This window comes from Nerophis lumbriciformis, linkage group LG08, assembly GCF_033978685.3.
Source record: "Nerophis lumbriciformis linkage group LG08, RoL_Nlum_v2.1, whole genome shotgun sequence".
Taxonomy (NCBI): Eukaryota; Metazoa; Chordata; class Actinopteri; order Syngnathiformes; family Syngnathidae; genus Nerophis; species Nerophis lumbriciformis.
Window position 1 is genome coordinate 36133166 of NC_084555.2, and position 13096 is coordinate 36146261.

Genomic DNA, 13096 nt, shown 5'->3' on the forward strand with positions numbered 1-13096 from the left:
GTAAGTATCAGTAAGCGTGTGACAAAGAAAGCCAGTGAAGTCTAGCAGAACTGAGAGGAATTGTACCATTGTAATTTGGTAAGCTTTAATGACCTCACAGTGACACGACACCTATTAGGCAACAATGTGACATACATAATGTATCATCCAGTTCCTTCTCCTTCTAGAGTTTTCCATGAAGGCAAAAGACAGGGCTACAATCAGCTGACTGCAGCATGACACTGTGAGAATGTGAAGAATGTGCTGATCCCATGTTGCTTACACCCTGATCCCAGTACAACACCCTCCACCCTAACACAACAGCACTGTTGTTGGAACACCAACAGTGGTTTGATTCTGAACAAAAATAGACCTGGAAGGGGTGAAACTAAATTAAAACATTCCAAAGAAAAAATGTAACACACTGTATACACTTAAGGGAGCAGCATTGTCCTGACATCCTCAATACACGCACAGCTTACAGCATTTACTCTAATTGTCCGCTGCAGACTTTGGCTTGTTTACTCGACACCCTTTCAGTGTGCGGAGAAGAAAAGTATGGTTTTGACATTTTCCAGCACAATGTTGAGGGGGAGGGGATGGGGGGAGCACTGCTCTGTCAACTTCTTATAAAAGCTGACTTAAACACAATTATTGTTATGTATTCAGAAGTGATCTGCAGTACACAACTAGATGACAAATACTATTGTCCTGTTGAACTTTGTTAAAGGCGTGTGTGCCCTCTTGTGGCATAGGCAGAGAGAAAGAAGAGCAACAACAATGGGCAGATTTATCAAGCATCCCTTTTATTAACACCACCTGTTACAAAAAGAACAACTTCAGTGTTAATGAACTCAGCAACAATATAGCAAGTGTTGATCACCGATGATATGGGACACATTTTCTTTAAGTTGTTACAGTAGAATTAAAACCTCTACACGGTTGACCTGACAGCCTCCCTTCTCTTTAGGAATTGCAGTACATTGTAGTGACTAAATTATGGAAAAGAGGTGCATTATGTATTTAGAAGTGGTGGGGAGGCTAATAGATCAATGTGACATAACTCAGCAGATACATTAAAACAGTACATACTCTTTAATTTAAGATATAAAGTAAAAAAAAAAAACGATAGTTTTTTTTTAATCACTGCCCTGTTGTGACAAGTAAACAACCGCAGTATCGAGAAGGATATCACTGAACTACATGAAGAATGGTTGCCACACAGATTGAACAGATTATGCTGGATGCAGTTAATAAGATCAGAAAAAAACTTGCAATGCTGCTGCTGAAGAGGAATGTGGTGGGAGTGTTTGGAGTGTTTGGTATAAACAGTAAACCTCAGCCTGTTCCGTTGTTTGACGTCGTCATTGTGTGCTGTGATGGTGGTTGTGATGTCCTTGCAGTGCAGTCAGGATGGCTGCGAGAGCATCTCTCCTCTGCTCGCTATACCTTTGACAGGTCTCTGTCAGCCTCCTGGATGACAGACAAATGGGAGAAAAGGAAGTCAGCACTATCCAAATATTTAAGTGGCAGTTTAAACAATAAAGGCAGGAGAAGAGGTCTTACCGCTTCCTTGGTGAGCTGTTGGCTGACACTTCGTAGCAGCTGCTGCACTTCACGGACTGTCTGGTTAAGTCCTGCAGTCATCTTCTCCTTTCTGTCTATGTCTTCCTAGTCAACCCAAAATGACTGTATTAGACTTCATTGCATGTAAATGTGTCAAACAAAGAAACTAAGCGAGTCCTATAATATATAAACACAATTGAACCTCAATTTAAAAAACCCTCTATTTGCAAACTTTTTGATTTACAAACTTTTGGATCAGCCTAAGAATGCCTCTGTGTGCGTAGCATGTCTCTGTGTAAGTCATTCAGCCTTTCTCTCTCTGTGTTTGCTCTTTTCATTCAGCTCCATGTCAATGTGGGTGACACTTTAAATTTTATTTTATTATTGTAGCAATATGGTTGTCAAAGTTAAGGATTTCGGATCGTATGGAAGGGCACCGTAGTGGCTTGTGTGTGTGTGTGCGTGCGTGTACGTGTGATGGCAGAGCAGCGGATACAGCACAGCACTGCTTGTTTTGAAATAGAAAGTTGATCTATCACCCCTTATGTTTGTTTGCTATACAATACTGTTTAACACTATTATATTGTGTTCGAAGTGTACAAACCTCAACTTTCTGTCGAGGCTGCAACCCAATATTCATATTTATATTGTTTCTTATGGGGAACTCTGCTTCACTATACAAACTTTTCAATTTACGAACCATGTTCAAGAACCAGTTAAAAGTTTGTGACTCGAAGTTCCATTGTGAAACAATTCATAACAACCAGTAAGTAGATACAGCAAATTAACAAATAATTTCAACCGAGCATAGATAGTAACTACCGTCCCCATTGTAGTTTTCAGTGACATTTCCATAAAACTATATTTTTTACAATCCACGTTTAACGTTTTTCTGGCAAAGAAGAGGAACTGCTCTACCTGCTGGCTTTGCAAAGCAGTGAAATAAAGAAACGATGGTAAAGACGGTTATAAATGCCACAAGAGAGGAGCAGAGGGAATATACAATCCTGGTGAAGATCATGACAAGTATTGATCTTGTAGAACATTTCAAATACTTTAGCACGTCAGAAAAAGTTTGATGATCCAGTTGGGCGCCTAACCCCGCTTGAAGGGAAGCTGTACTCTTTGAACGACTCAAAAAAACACAGGAAATAATGAACCAAAAACAGACCAATCACAGCCTTCACAGTCTGTGTCGTCACGACTAGGGATGGGGCTGATCCAATCCAGCATCGGGGGCAGATATCAGCGTAATAGTACGAATCGTAAAATCCAGATGCAACATGCTGCTATTACCCATACATACAACGTTGTCTGTTCCAATGACTCCACTAGTTATGCCGGCTCTGCTCGCCTTCGTGTTTCATTGTCCATCCATCCATCCATCCATTTTCTACCGCTTATTCCCTTTTGGGGTCGCGGGGGGCGCTGGAGCCTATCTCAGCTACAATCGGGCGGAAGGCGGGGTACACCCTGGACAAGTCGCCACCTCATCGCAGGGCCAACACAGATAGACAGACAACATTCACACACTATGGCCAATTTAGTGTTGCCAATCAACCTATCCCCAGGTGCATGTCTTTGGAGGTGGGAGGAAGCCGGAGTACCCGGAGGGAACCCACGCAGTCACGGGGAGAACATGCAAACTCCACACAGAAAGATCCCGAGCCCGGGATTGAACCCAAGACTATTCAGGACCTTCGTATTGTGAGGCAGATGCACTAACCCCTCTACCACCGTGAAGCTTTGTTTCATTGTGTCTCAGGAATCCATTCCAAAGTTTGCAGCCAGTTATTTTGAGCACCGTTAAATCTAACCAACCAGACTTCCTACTTAACTGTAGTTGCCTTTTGTGATATCCAGGCATATGTTCATAAGTACACTTGTCTATAAAGAGTGTTTAAAGCCTAATTTAAATCAACAATGATGATGATAATATTAAAGCAAACTGAACAGCATCTGTATCAGTCAATTCTGGTATCGAGATCAGATCAGAATTGAAAGAATGTCGATAGGCATCCATAGTCACAACGTGAGGTTAGAGTTTTTTTGGGGTGTGCGTCTTGGCAAGCCACACAGGAAGCTTTAAAGGGGGAGGAGTAAACTGGTGTAACGCAAGCTGGCGTCCAAAAATATTCAGGCCGAAATAAATATGTTGGAAAATCTAGACTTCCAGAGTCACATAAATTTAGCGCTGTATTAAGTCAGTAAGTTTAGTTTCTTTTGGCTATTATGCAACAGTTTTTCCAAAAGGAACACGATCAAGCATGATGCCACATTCTTCGTCCTTTTCAAATTTGTTTTAATGTTTTACCAACAGAGATTAATTTATTTTACAATAGTAAAAATGTAACATGGGTGATGGTTATTCATCTAACAAAGTTAGACCTCACTACTTCAAAGTTGTATTATAATTGTTTATTAGGACTTGTGTACCCTAGCGTAATCATGATACAATGCTACTTAAAATATATTGCACTGGTCATAAAATGTTTTATGATAGTAACAGTTTGACCCTGACTATTTCTATTACTTGCTATGGGAATATTTATTTTTTTGAAATTTGAACAAAAATGATCTTTGTCACGGATATGTGCTCTCTAGTGGATGTGAGCGCAATAGAGAAATGACAGAAATTTGATGGGATAATTTGAGGAGCTTCATTACAACATCGCTTTTCTGATCATGATGCTCCATTAAATCTTTTTGCGGAAAAATATGCATATTTAAATTTCTGATTAAATTGGAATTCTAAAGTAAGGGCACTGCTAAAAGAAAATATAATAATAATAATAATAATGCTGTAATAAAAATAATTCATAATATCTACACATACTTTTTGTGATGACAGACTGCTGTTCTCTATAATGTCATCAGCATGGTCCGTCACTTTCGAGAGCTCCCCATGGATCAGGTCCAGAGATTGCTGTGCCTGGGATACAAAATAATACATTTTAACCAAAAAAGTGTCAAAAAGATGCGAAAAGTTCAACCGCCACCAAAACTATATTAGCCTTTTGAAATAGAATGTTACCTTATAAAGATCACCAGCAACCTGTTGCCTCTCATTTTCTTCGGCCTCGAGCTTGGACAAGGTCTTGGTTAGCTGGGTCTTCAGCTGCAAGACAAAAACAAAGTCATCCAATGTTGTATGATGAAAATGTCCCTACACCACATCTGAGCATGAATTACAGTATTTCCAAAAATAATTCTCGAGAGAAACAACAATGGTTCTGTTGGTGTGACATTATTACCATGTTGCACATGTCTCATCAGCTGCACTAACAATGATGTTGACAGCTTTCAAACACGATAACAGTTAAAAGCAAAAGCGCTGTCTCCACAACAAGAACACAGTATGATTATAGCATTCACAAACAAGCTCTATTGAAACTAAAGTTGAAACTGGTTTTATTGACTCATGTGCCAACTATCAGTTCTCTGTACTTTTTAAACTGGTTGTTTGACTAACAGGATCAACACTTCTTTAATATTACATACATTTCCAGACAAAGGTAAAACAGAGCTGGCAAGACAAAAAGAGTCAAGGATAGAATGATAGTGTGAAACCTAAACTATTAAGTAAAATGACTTGGTTAAACTGCGAAAGGAACAAAAGTGGACTTACTAAGCTATTTATTAGATAACACCACTAGGAGATGATATACTACAGCTGCTATGCTAGCTATGTTAATCATGTAAATGTGAATAAGGGTGAGTGAGTCACCATTCATAGCCTCTCATTTGTCATATTTCCATTCATTTTCTACCGCTTGTCCCTCATTTATAGCTCCTAAATAGAAACCGTGACACTGACCCTATCCTCAGCTCAGTGTTTCCCATACATTCACTTATTTGTGTGGGCCCGCGACAAATACATTTTGACCACCACCAACAGATTTGGCACTACCTAGATGGCGGTACGCATAGTAACGCACCTTGTATGCCAGAGAATAAGCAGGAGGTATCGGTGCTGCCAACTTAGCGACTTCATTGCAATATTTAGCGAGTATTTGGGCCCTCCGAGGCAACTGTTATTGTATTGGTATTCACATTTTTCGGTACGGACCGTTGAGCTCAGATCCAAATTCCCAATGATAGACGATAAATGTAAAAGACAGGACGTCTTCCTTTCTTATGCATCGACTCGGTATTCAAATACAAGCGGTCACCAAAGGCCAAGTTATTACCACAGGAGCAGAGCTCCAGACATGCAGCGCATCTCCACAAGCCCTGGAAAGGTGCATTACCACTGCCGAAAAAGTGAGGTGTAGAAGCGTGCAAAACACCTCCTCAAGCATGCGCACAGTTTTTGACTATGCAAAAACAATGCAACTTACTACAAACTACAGTGATTTAATGAAGTAATGAAATGATAACATACAGCATTTACTTTGGAATGGACATCTACGTTAACTTCATCAAACACACCATTTGCAGCTTCTCCATATTTCATGAATAAATGTCCAGTGTTTACATATTATTTAACGTAATTAGCTGGCGTAATCAACTCCTTCTGCAGATTAGCAATGCTATGCCCGAACCACTTCTTCACCAAGTTGGCTACAAGTTTGGTCATGTTTTCAGTCTTTTAAATCAAGGAATATCATCTGCTTTTTCTTAGTGCTCTCCTTCACGCTCACTTCTTTTGTCATAATAGTTGGAAAATAAAATTATGTCGACCTCCAGCTATAAGCTAATGCTAACGAGTAAGACCAGGGTTTCCCCTACATGTAAGTGATCGTGGTGCCAAGCCATAGAAAACTAAAAGCCACCACACCTTAAAAATGAATGGTTTTAAGGTGAAAACCAAATTAAGTAATATATTGTATGAATAGATACATTCAGACAATTATTTACGCACTATTGACTACTGATACACCAAAGATTTGGCCACCCCAAAAAAGTCTGATCACTCAAACTGCACTGCTGAAACAGGACGTTGTGATATAACCAAAACGCACGCAATTGTGTGGAACGGAGGCAGCATGTCTACAACCTGGACATACTTTAACATAATCTAAAATATACCCACAAACAGCAATTTATGTGCAATGTGCAAATGTTAAGAGGACAATGGCGCTCTTTCAAGGAGGGTAAGTCCAGCTGGAGCAGCAGCGCAAAGCAAGTGTGATGTCATGCGAGTGTGACAGTTGGCAGAAAAAGTCACTAAAACAGTGGTTCTTAACCTTGTTGGAGGTACCGAATGCCACCAGTTTCATATGCGCATTCACCAAACCCTTCTTTAGTGATAAATACATTTTTTTTTTTTCCAAATTCCCGACAAAGTTATGTTTTTTTTACTGGTGCACAAAATGAACCGTGCATGAACATCACATTGTTCAAAGAACAAAACCAACACAGTGCATGAACTCACAACAAATTACACACCTGCATATCAGATGGAAAATTAGAGGGAACATTGTTTGGGGGTATCCATAGTACGCCGATAGGGAGAAGATTTTATTTAAAAGATGAGTCGGGTGTGTCTTGACCTCCGCAGCGCAGGCTCCTCCGAACCCCTGAGGCCGACTCACTGAACCCCTAGGGTTCAATCGAACCCAGGTTAAGAACCACTGCACTAAAAGGATTGGAGAGGTCGCCAGAAAAGTCTCAACAAAGTGCAGCCTGTGATACATCGTACAATAAGCAGCAACAATTAAAAATTAGAGCAAAACTATATAAGAAAATATAATACTAATTATCATTAACACATATTTGTTTTTAAATGTATGTATAAGACTGGGGGATATACAGGTATTACAGTTAATACGTGTATATTTTAAAAATATATATATTTGAGACAATACCGCCATACCAATGTCTTTTGATGTGCCTTTGTTACGGCCGTTTGCTTTTCTCTGCGCCTGACGGGCACAGTACAGGGCATTCTCATTGGCTCAGTGTTTATGTGGGCTTCTCAGACGCAGAACAACGCAACACAACAAACTTTTCAAAAGAATATGGTGGCTACGGTGCCAATTTCTCGACTCCTGAGTGATGCAATGCTATGGTCACCGACTGCATTTGGCTATTGGTGAGTGACTATAACTTTATTTACACATATACCAATTTGCTTGAGAACCTATATCCCTCCTTGTAGTGACTATCACTAATCTCGCCTGTTTATGTTGTTCAGATCTGTTAGCGACTTAGCACAGCAGCTAGCAATAGCTCCTCTCTGCAGGTGTGTCAAATGTTTAGCTACTCCTCGGCTTGAAAGTGCGCCTCCCCACAGCCCGTGCGGACTAACCTAGTGCAGCAGCTTGGTGACTGAAGGGTAGTTTCAAACTGAAGAGCCAGCGGCCTTCACTGTAGTGAGCGAGTAGAAGCTCCATCTATCCCCGTGTACAGACGTGAGGCTATACACTTAATGTTAATGAATAAAATTAACGAAAACTGCTTTGACATAGTAACGTCTAACTAATAATTGTATAAAAATAAGCAAGACGTTACTACGTACAACAAAAAGTAATCTGAGTACTCAACACTGATTATCTAGCCATAAAACATAAAAGCAACCTTCAGCACTTTGCACGTTTGGTTTAAGATACCGATATATATCATATATCGCCATTTGGCCTGAAAATACCGGGATATCAGTTTTGAACCATATCGCCCTGCCCTATGTATACATTTTTTTTACCTTTTTAAAGAAAATATATGCGTAATTGCAGATATGCAAATTATATGATGCCATATTGACCACGCCCCACCCCCACATGTGGTGTTCACTGTGAGTATTCGCTACACCAACTAACGATGAGAGGCTCGTAACCCAAAATTTTGCTTGCAACCCACAGCATAATAATTAGCCAAGACATATCTGGTTTCTCGCAAAACTTGGGATACTCATAATACCCACTAGGAATTGAAATATTTCCGTTATTTAAATTAAATATATTCAAAACTAAGAAATAAAATCCATAACAAATTATCATTAATGCAGAAATACAGAACAGAGAATGTACAAAAAACTAATTGCTTGTTGATACTTATATTTTCAGTAGTTTGTGAATGCAACCTCAACCGCCATACTTTTACTGTCATTGATGCATAATGAGGAAGTCGTGTCACTGTGTTGTCCTATTTGTGTTACTGGCTAGCTCTGTACTGTATTGGCGTGTTAATGTCAACAATAAAGCTTAGAAAAAGCATCACACTTTGTGGGCTTCTGTTAAGACCCTACACTACCGTACTTACAAGATGTTACTTGGACAATATAATTGCCAAAACCTTGTTACAGGTGGCTGAGTCTGCATTCATTTAGCACCGAAATAAGTGGTGACTACCGTTTACGTTGGCACCGGTGCTAAAACTGGGTTTTGATGCCCATCCCTCCTCGTATCCTAAGGTACCGCTGTACTGACAACACAAACACTTGTCTTAATATTATTGTGGGAAATACTGCAGCATCATAGTGAGGAAGAAAGTTAAGTGAGGGTATGAATGATGACCTACAATTATGCAGAAGAACCTAAACTGAGCATGATAGGGAAGTGTTGATTTAAAAAGGAGCCGTAAGAGGGTGAGTAACGCTTACCAAATTCAGCTCCTCATTCTGCCTGATAGCTTCTGTATAAGAGCCATCAAGTCTGGTCTGCAATTCAGTCAATAGATCTTTGAGCTGAAATTTAAGTTTGAGAGAATGTGTTTACTGGGGGGGTCCAGTAAACAGAATGGCCAGTGATGTGGTGAGGCACCTACACCAGAATGCTGTTGGTGCACTAATGACACACGGGAAAATGTTCAGTGTGAAACAGCCAAACGTGGACTCTAAAGTTAGTTCGGTTGGAGTTACAGTTCAAAAATACTCCAGACACGAAGCATTTGTACAGTCTTAAATAACAGCCACGCAATCATCTTTGTGCATCTAGGAAATTAATGCTATGGTCTGAAGCTTAAGATTTTTCTTTCTCACCTCTCGGACCTCAGTCACGTATGTGGCACTCTCCCGCTCCGCCCTTTCCAGCTCAGACTCCAAGTGCTGCTTTTCTCTTCTCAGCTGAAAGAGATTGAGAAGCATACATTGACAATAGCAGTGCCACCCATGCAAACACAATATATCAGCAAGGAATTGAGTAGAGATACAATGGAAAAAGGACTGACATTTTCCAACTCTGCTGCATCATTTAGTCGCTTGATCTCCTGCTCAAGAGTTGTGACTTTCTGGCTCATCTTGAGTAAGAAGAGAAAGAATAATGCAACTAAATGCAGCAAAGACTGTAGCTGCATCTCCTGATAAAAGTCTCTCACCTCTCTGAGCTCAACTTGCGATAGCTCCACCATCACCTTCCATCTCGACTCTTCCTGCTCTACGCTATTCTGAAGGCGCTGTAGGATGCCCTCCTTTGGATATTGCAAGAGCAGCAGTTGAGTCACGCACCGTTGACATGCATATTAATAACACCAAACTCCGAACTTACCGTCTCTGCCAAAACCTTCTTATACGTCTCACAGTCTACATGTAGAATCCTTTGGGCTTCCTCTGCCTCTTTCAACTTTTCAGATAGTTCCTGGCAGGATACAAGCTTTTGTAGCACTCGTCTTTTTTAAAACAATACTTGATATTTTTGTTTCGAATCTACCTCAATGTCCCCTGATGCAGGGGGAGATTGTGCAGCTGAACTTTCAGTGACATTCCGCTCAAAACTGCAGAGCCACTCCTGATGATTCTAAAGAAAAGCAGAGGAGAGATGGAGAAATGTATTTGAATGCTGATTTAAAGTGTAAAAAAGTACTCATACCTGCTCTTTGGGCACAGGCACATTGGGCAAAAGCCTGTGCAGAAAGTCGCGACATTCCGCCTCAGACAATGCCAGTGTCGCCTGGTTCTCCTAAGTCATGAGACAGAAGGGAAAATGGAGACCAAAAACTGAAATCTTTTGATCATGTGATTACAAGTATTTTGGCATGATCAAAACATTTGTATATTGTTTGGAAATGCATAAAATGATTGCTTTCCTCGGTTTTAACACTACACTCACCAAAAGGTGCACGTATTTGACAGAAATGTAAAAGGTACCATGGCATATCCTCAAAATGGTCCAATCAAATGGCTCTAATGCTATCCCTTCTCTACTGACTGGGCATCTTGAGGGAATAGCTTACAAACCTCAGCCCTATTCCAAGTGTCAGATTTTAAACCACCTATCAAAATTTGAAAGCATTTTTATTTGGAAGTGACATTAAAAAAAAAGTACATTTGAAGTGTTCGTTGATACAAAGCTCTGCAATCACCCTAACAATAAAGCAGCATCGTACACTGTCACTCAGTGGCCTTAAGGGAGAATGTATGACACCTTCACAATCATACACATTAACATACGGTGTCACTGTGAGCCATGCCATTGTGGAGCAGCTGCAAAGGAGCTCCCTGAGAGCAGGTTGTCTATTGAATAAGTGTACTAAAAACGTGACAGAGGCGCAGCTGCAGTGCTTGTGGTTCAGCATATACCCGTCCTTGCAACAGTAAAAGTATGCACAATCACACGACGGCAAACATATTGGAATCATCTTTCGACATGTGAAATCATGCAAGCAAGCAAATGCATTTACTTGCACATCATATGAGACACAATGGAACCTGAAAATTCAAATGACAAACACCAGACATCGCACACAAACCAGGTGGTTATTTTTAAAGGGGACCTTAAAAAAAATAAACATAAAAAATTAAATGTATTTTATGACTTCTAAATAGTGTTACAATGTTGGACACTCATGTTAAGCAATGTCAAAGCATCAAGTCATTAGGTTTGTGCATTTTGGCATGAGTTTGCAAGCAATCTTAGATGCCCCCGTTTGTGGGGTTTTGCAGTTTGGCTATGTTGTGACATCACAGCGAGGTGGAAGCTCTTATTTACCTCTCAGGAGCTACTCACTCTCTGCTTCAGGCCATGAGGAAAACAATAATAAGGTAAGTTGAAGTCTTATTTTAGAATAATCGTGGCATGTGCATATTAACACCGACGTGACATAAATGCTGCTATAAACAGCTTTTTTATGCACACTCTAAATTGATCGTAGAGCGTGCAGGTGTACCTTGTACACCTCTGCATAACATTGTATCCTTATTAACATGAACGAAAACACCACACCGGTCTTTCTTGGTCTCCCACCCTAGACAGAGTGGAGTCAAGCGCTACATATACTTCATCATATACTAGTATGGCAAAAAAAAGGCAAGTTCCCTGAGGTCACACGCAACTTCCCCAGCATCGAACCGTGCCAGCCCCACAAATTGAGAGGGGTTAACCTAATGTGACCAGGTGAATATTTATCATGGCTATGAAGTTACTTTTTTAACCATGTCTGGGTAAAAAAATTGCAATGACGACTTCAATATAGATATTTAACAGCAAATGTTTTCAAAAGACACTTTTGGGGTGTGTTGGGCATGGATTCAAACATAATCTGGGAATTGAACATTTTACAGACTCATAAAACGAGTTAAAAAAGTGACCGTGGAGCAAAATGTAAGGAACATTTACACAAAAGCATATCCAATACGTATTATCTGGAACACAAGGAAGTTTGAAATGGAAATCAAAATCATCATAGGTCCCCTTTAGTTAATAGCGAGTGCACAATTTAAAGTTTCACGCAGAGAGGTTTCCTTGCACTACACGTCTATTGTACATCAAGCGGTAGTTTTATTTAGTTTTAGTATATGACTATAGTTTTTATAGTTATTTTGTATATATTTGACAGTCAATGTAGGAACATTGTTTAAAACAGCTGTGTTTAATATGTATGTCAGAGTGACAGTTATGAGAAAAATTGTTCTTTTGAACAAATTGAAGGTCGACCAGCACTACGGAACAAATGATTAGACTTTTAAGGTTCCACCGTAAAAGCAACAATGGTATTGAAACTGTATGAAAAGCACAGTCAATATATTGACAGGACAGATGGAGGAAACACATGCAGCTAATGAATGATATTATAGGAGCAAGCAAAGGGATGACCATTAATCTCAGTCAATGTTTGACTGCACACTCATCACACTCATGTCAAGGTTAAAAAAAAACTTGTCTACAAGCGAATCTAGAAGTATTTGTTAAGATACTGCAGTACATTCCTAAAATGAGTCGCATTATTCAACAGCTCGCCTCACTGCCAATTGTCAAATTGAGGCCAAGCATCACAAGACAAGTGCGCTAAATGAGTATGCAGCTTTGTTATGGATGGTGAAAAATATAACTAGATCAAATATGGCATTATAGAAAAGGCAAATTTGACGGGGGATGCATCAGATTGCAAAGAGTGAAGTAGACTCGGATCAGGTATCAAACCTTGACAGCTTTGCTGAGTTTTCCTTGAAGCATGGACTCGGTGGCTGACAGAGCTTCCATTGCACTCCAGTTTTTCTCCCGGAGCTCCTGTTTTGGTCAGTTCCAAAGAAGTGAAGTGAAGTGAATTGAATTATATTAATATAGCGATTTTCTCTCGTGACTCAAAGCGCTTTTCATTGTGATACCAATATCTAAGTTACATTTTTAAACCAGTGTGGGTGGCACTGGTAGCAGGTGGGTAAAGTGTCTTGCCC

At 40.0% G+C, this 13096-nt stretch overlaps 1 protein-coding gene across 5 annotated transcripts in view; it reads right to left on the reverse strand.

Moving 5' to 3' along the window:
* Window positions 1-762: 762 nt before the first annotated feature.
* ktn1 (kinectin 1) overlaps window positions 763-13096 on the reverse strand; it is a 35088-nt gene continuing 22754 nt past the window's right edge. For 2 of the 5 annotated variants that reach the window (XM_061968809.2, XM_061968810.2), the window contains exons 25-36: window positions 12843-12929; window positions 10293-10382; window positions 10134-10220; window positions 9972-10061; window positions 9802-9894; window positions 9655-9723; window positions 9467-9550; window positions 9089-9172; window positions 4580-4663; window positions 4382-4477; window positions 1546-1650; window positions 763-1452 (exon numbers count right to left, since the gene is read on the reverse strand). In XM_061968809.2, coding sequence (XP_061824793.2) covers window positions 1423-1452; window positions 1546-1650; window positions 4382-4477; window positions 4580-4663; window positions 9089-9172; window positions 9467-9550; window positions 9655-9723; window positions 9802-9894; window positions 9972-10061; window positions 10134-10220; window positions 10293-10382; window positions 12843-12929 — 999 coding nt within the window. In that variant the 3' untranslated portion in view covers window positions 763-1422. The remainder of the gene's footprint in view (window positions 1453-1545; window positions 1651-4381; window positions 4478-4579; window positions 4664-9088; window positions 9173-9466; window positions 9551-9654; window positions 9724-9801; window positions 9895-9971; window positions 10062-10133; window positions 10221-10292; window positions 10383-12842; window positions 12930-13096) is intronic. The other 3 variants (XM_061968811.2, XM_061968813.2, XM_061968812.2) reach the window with 2 other exon arrangements.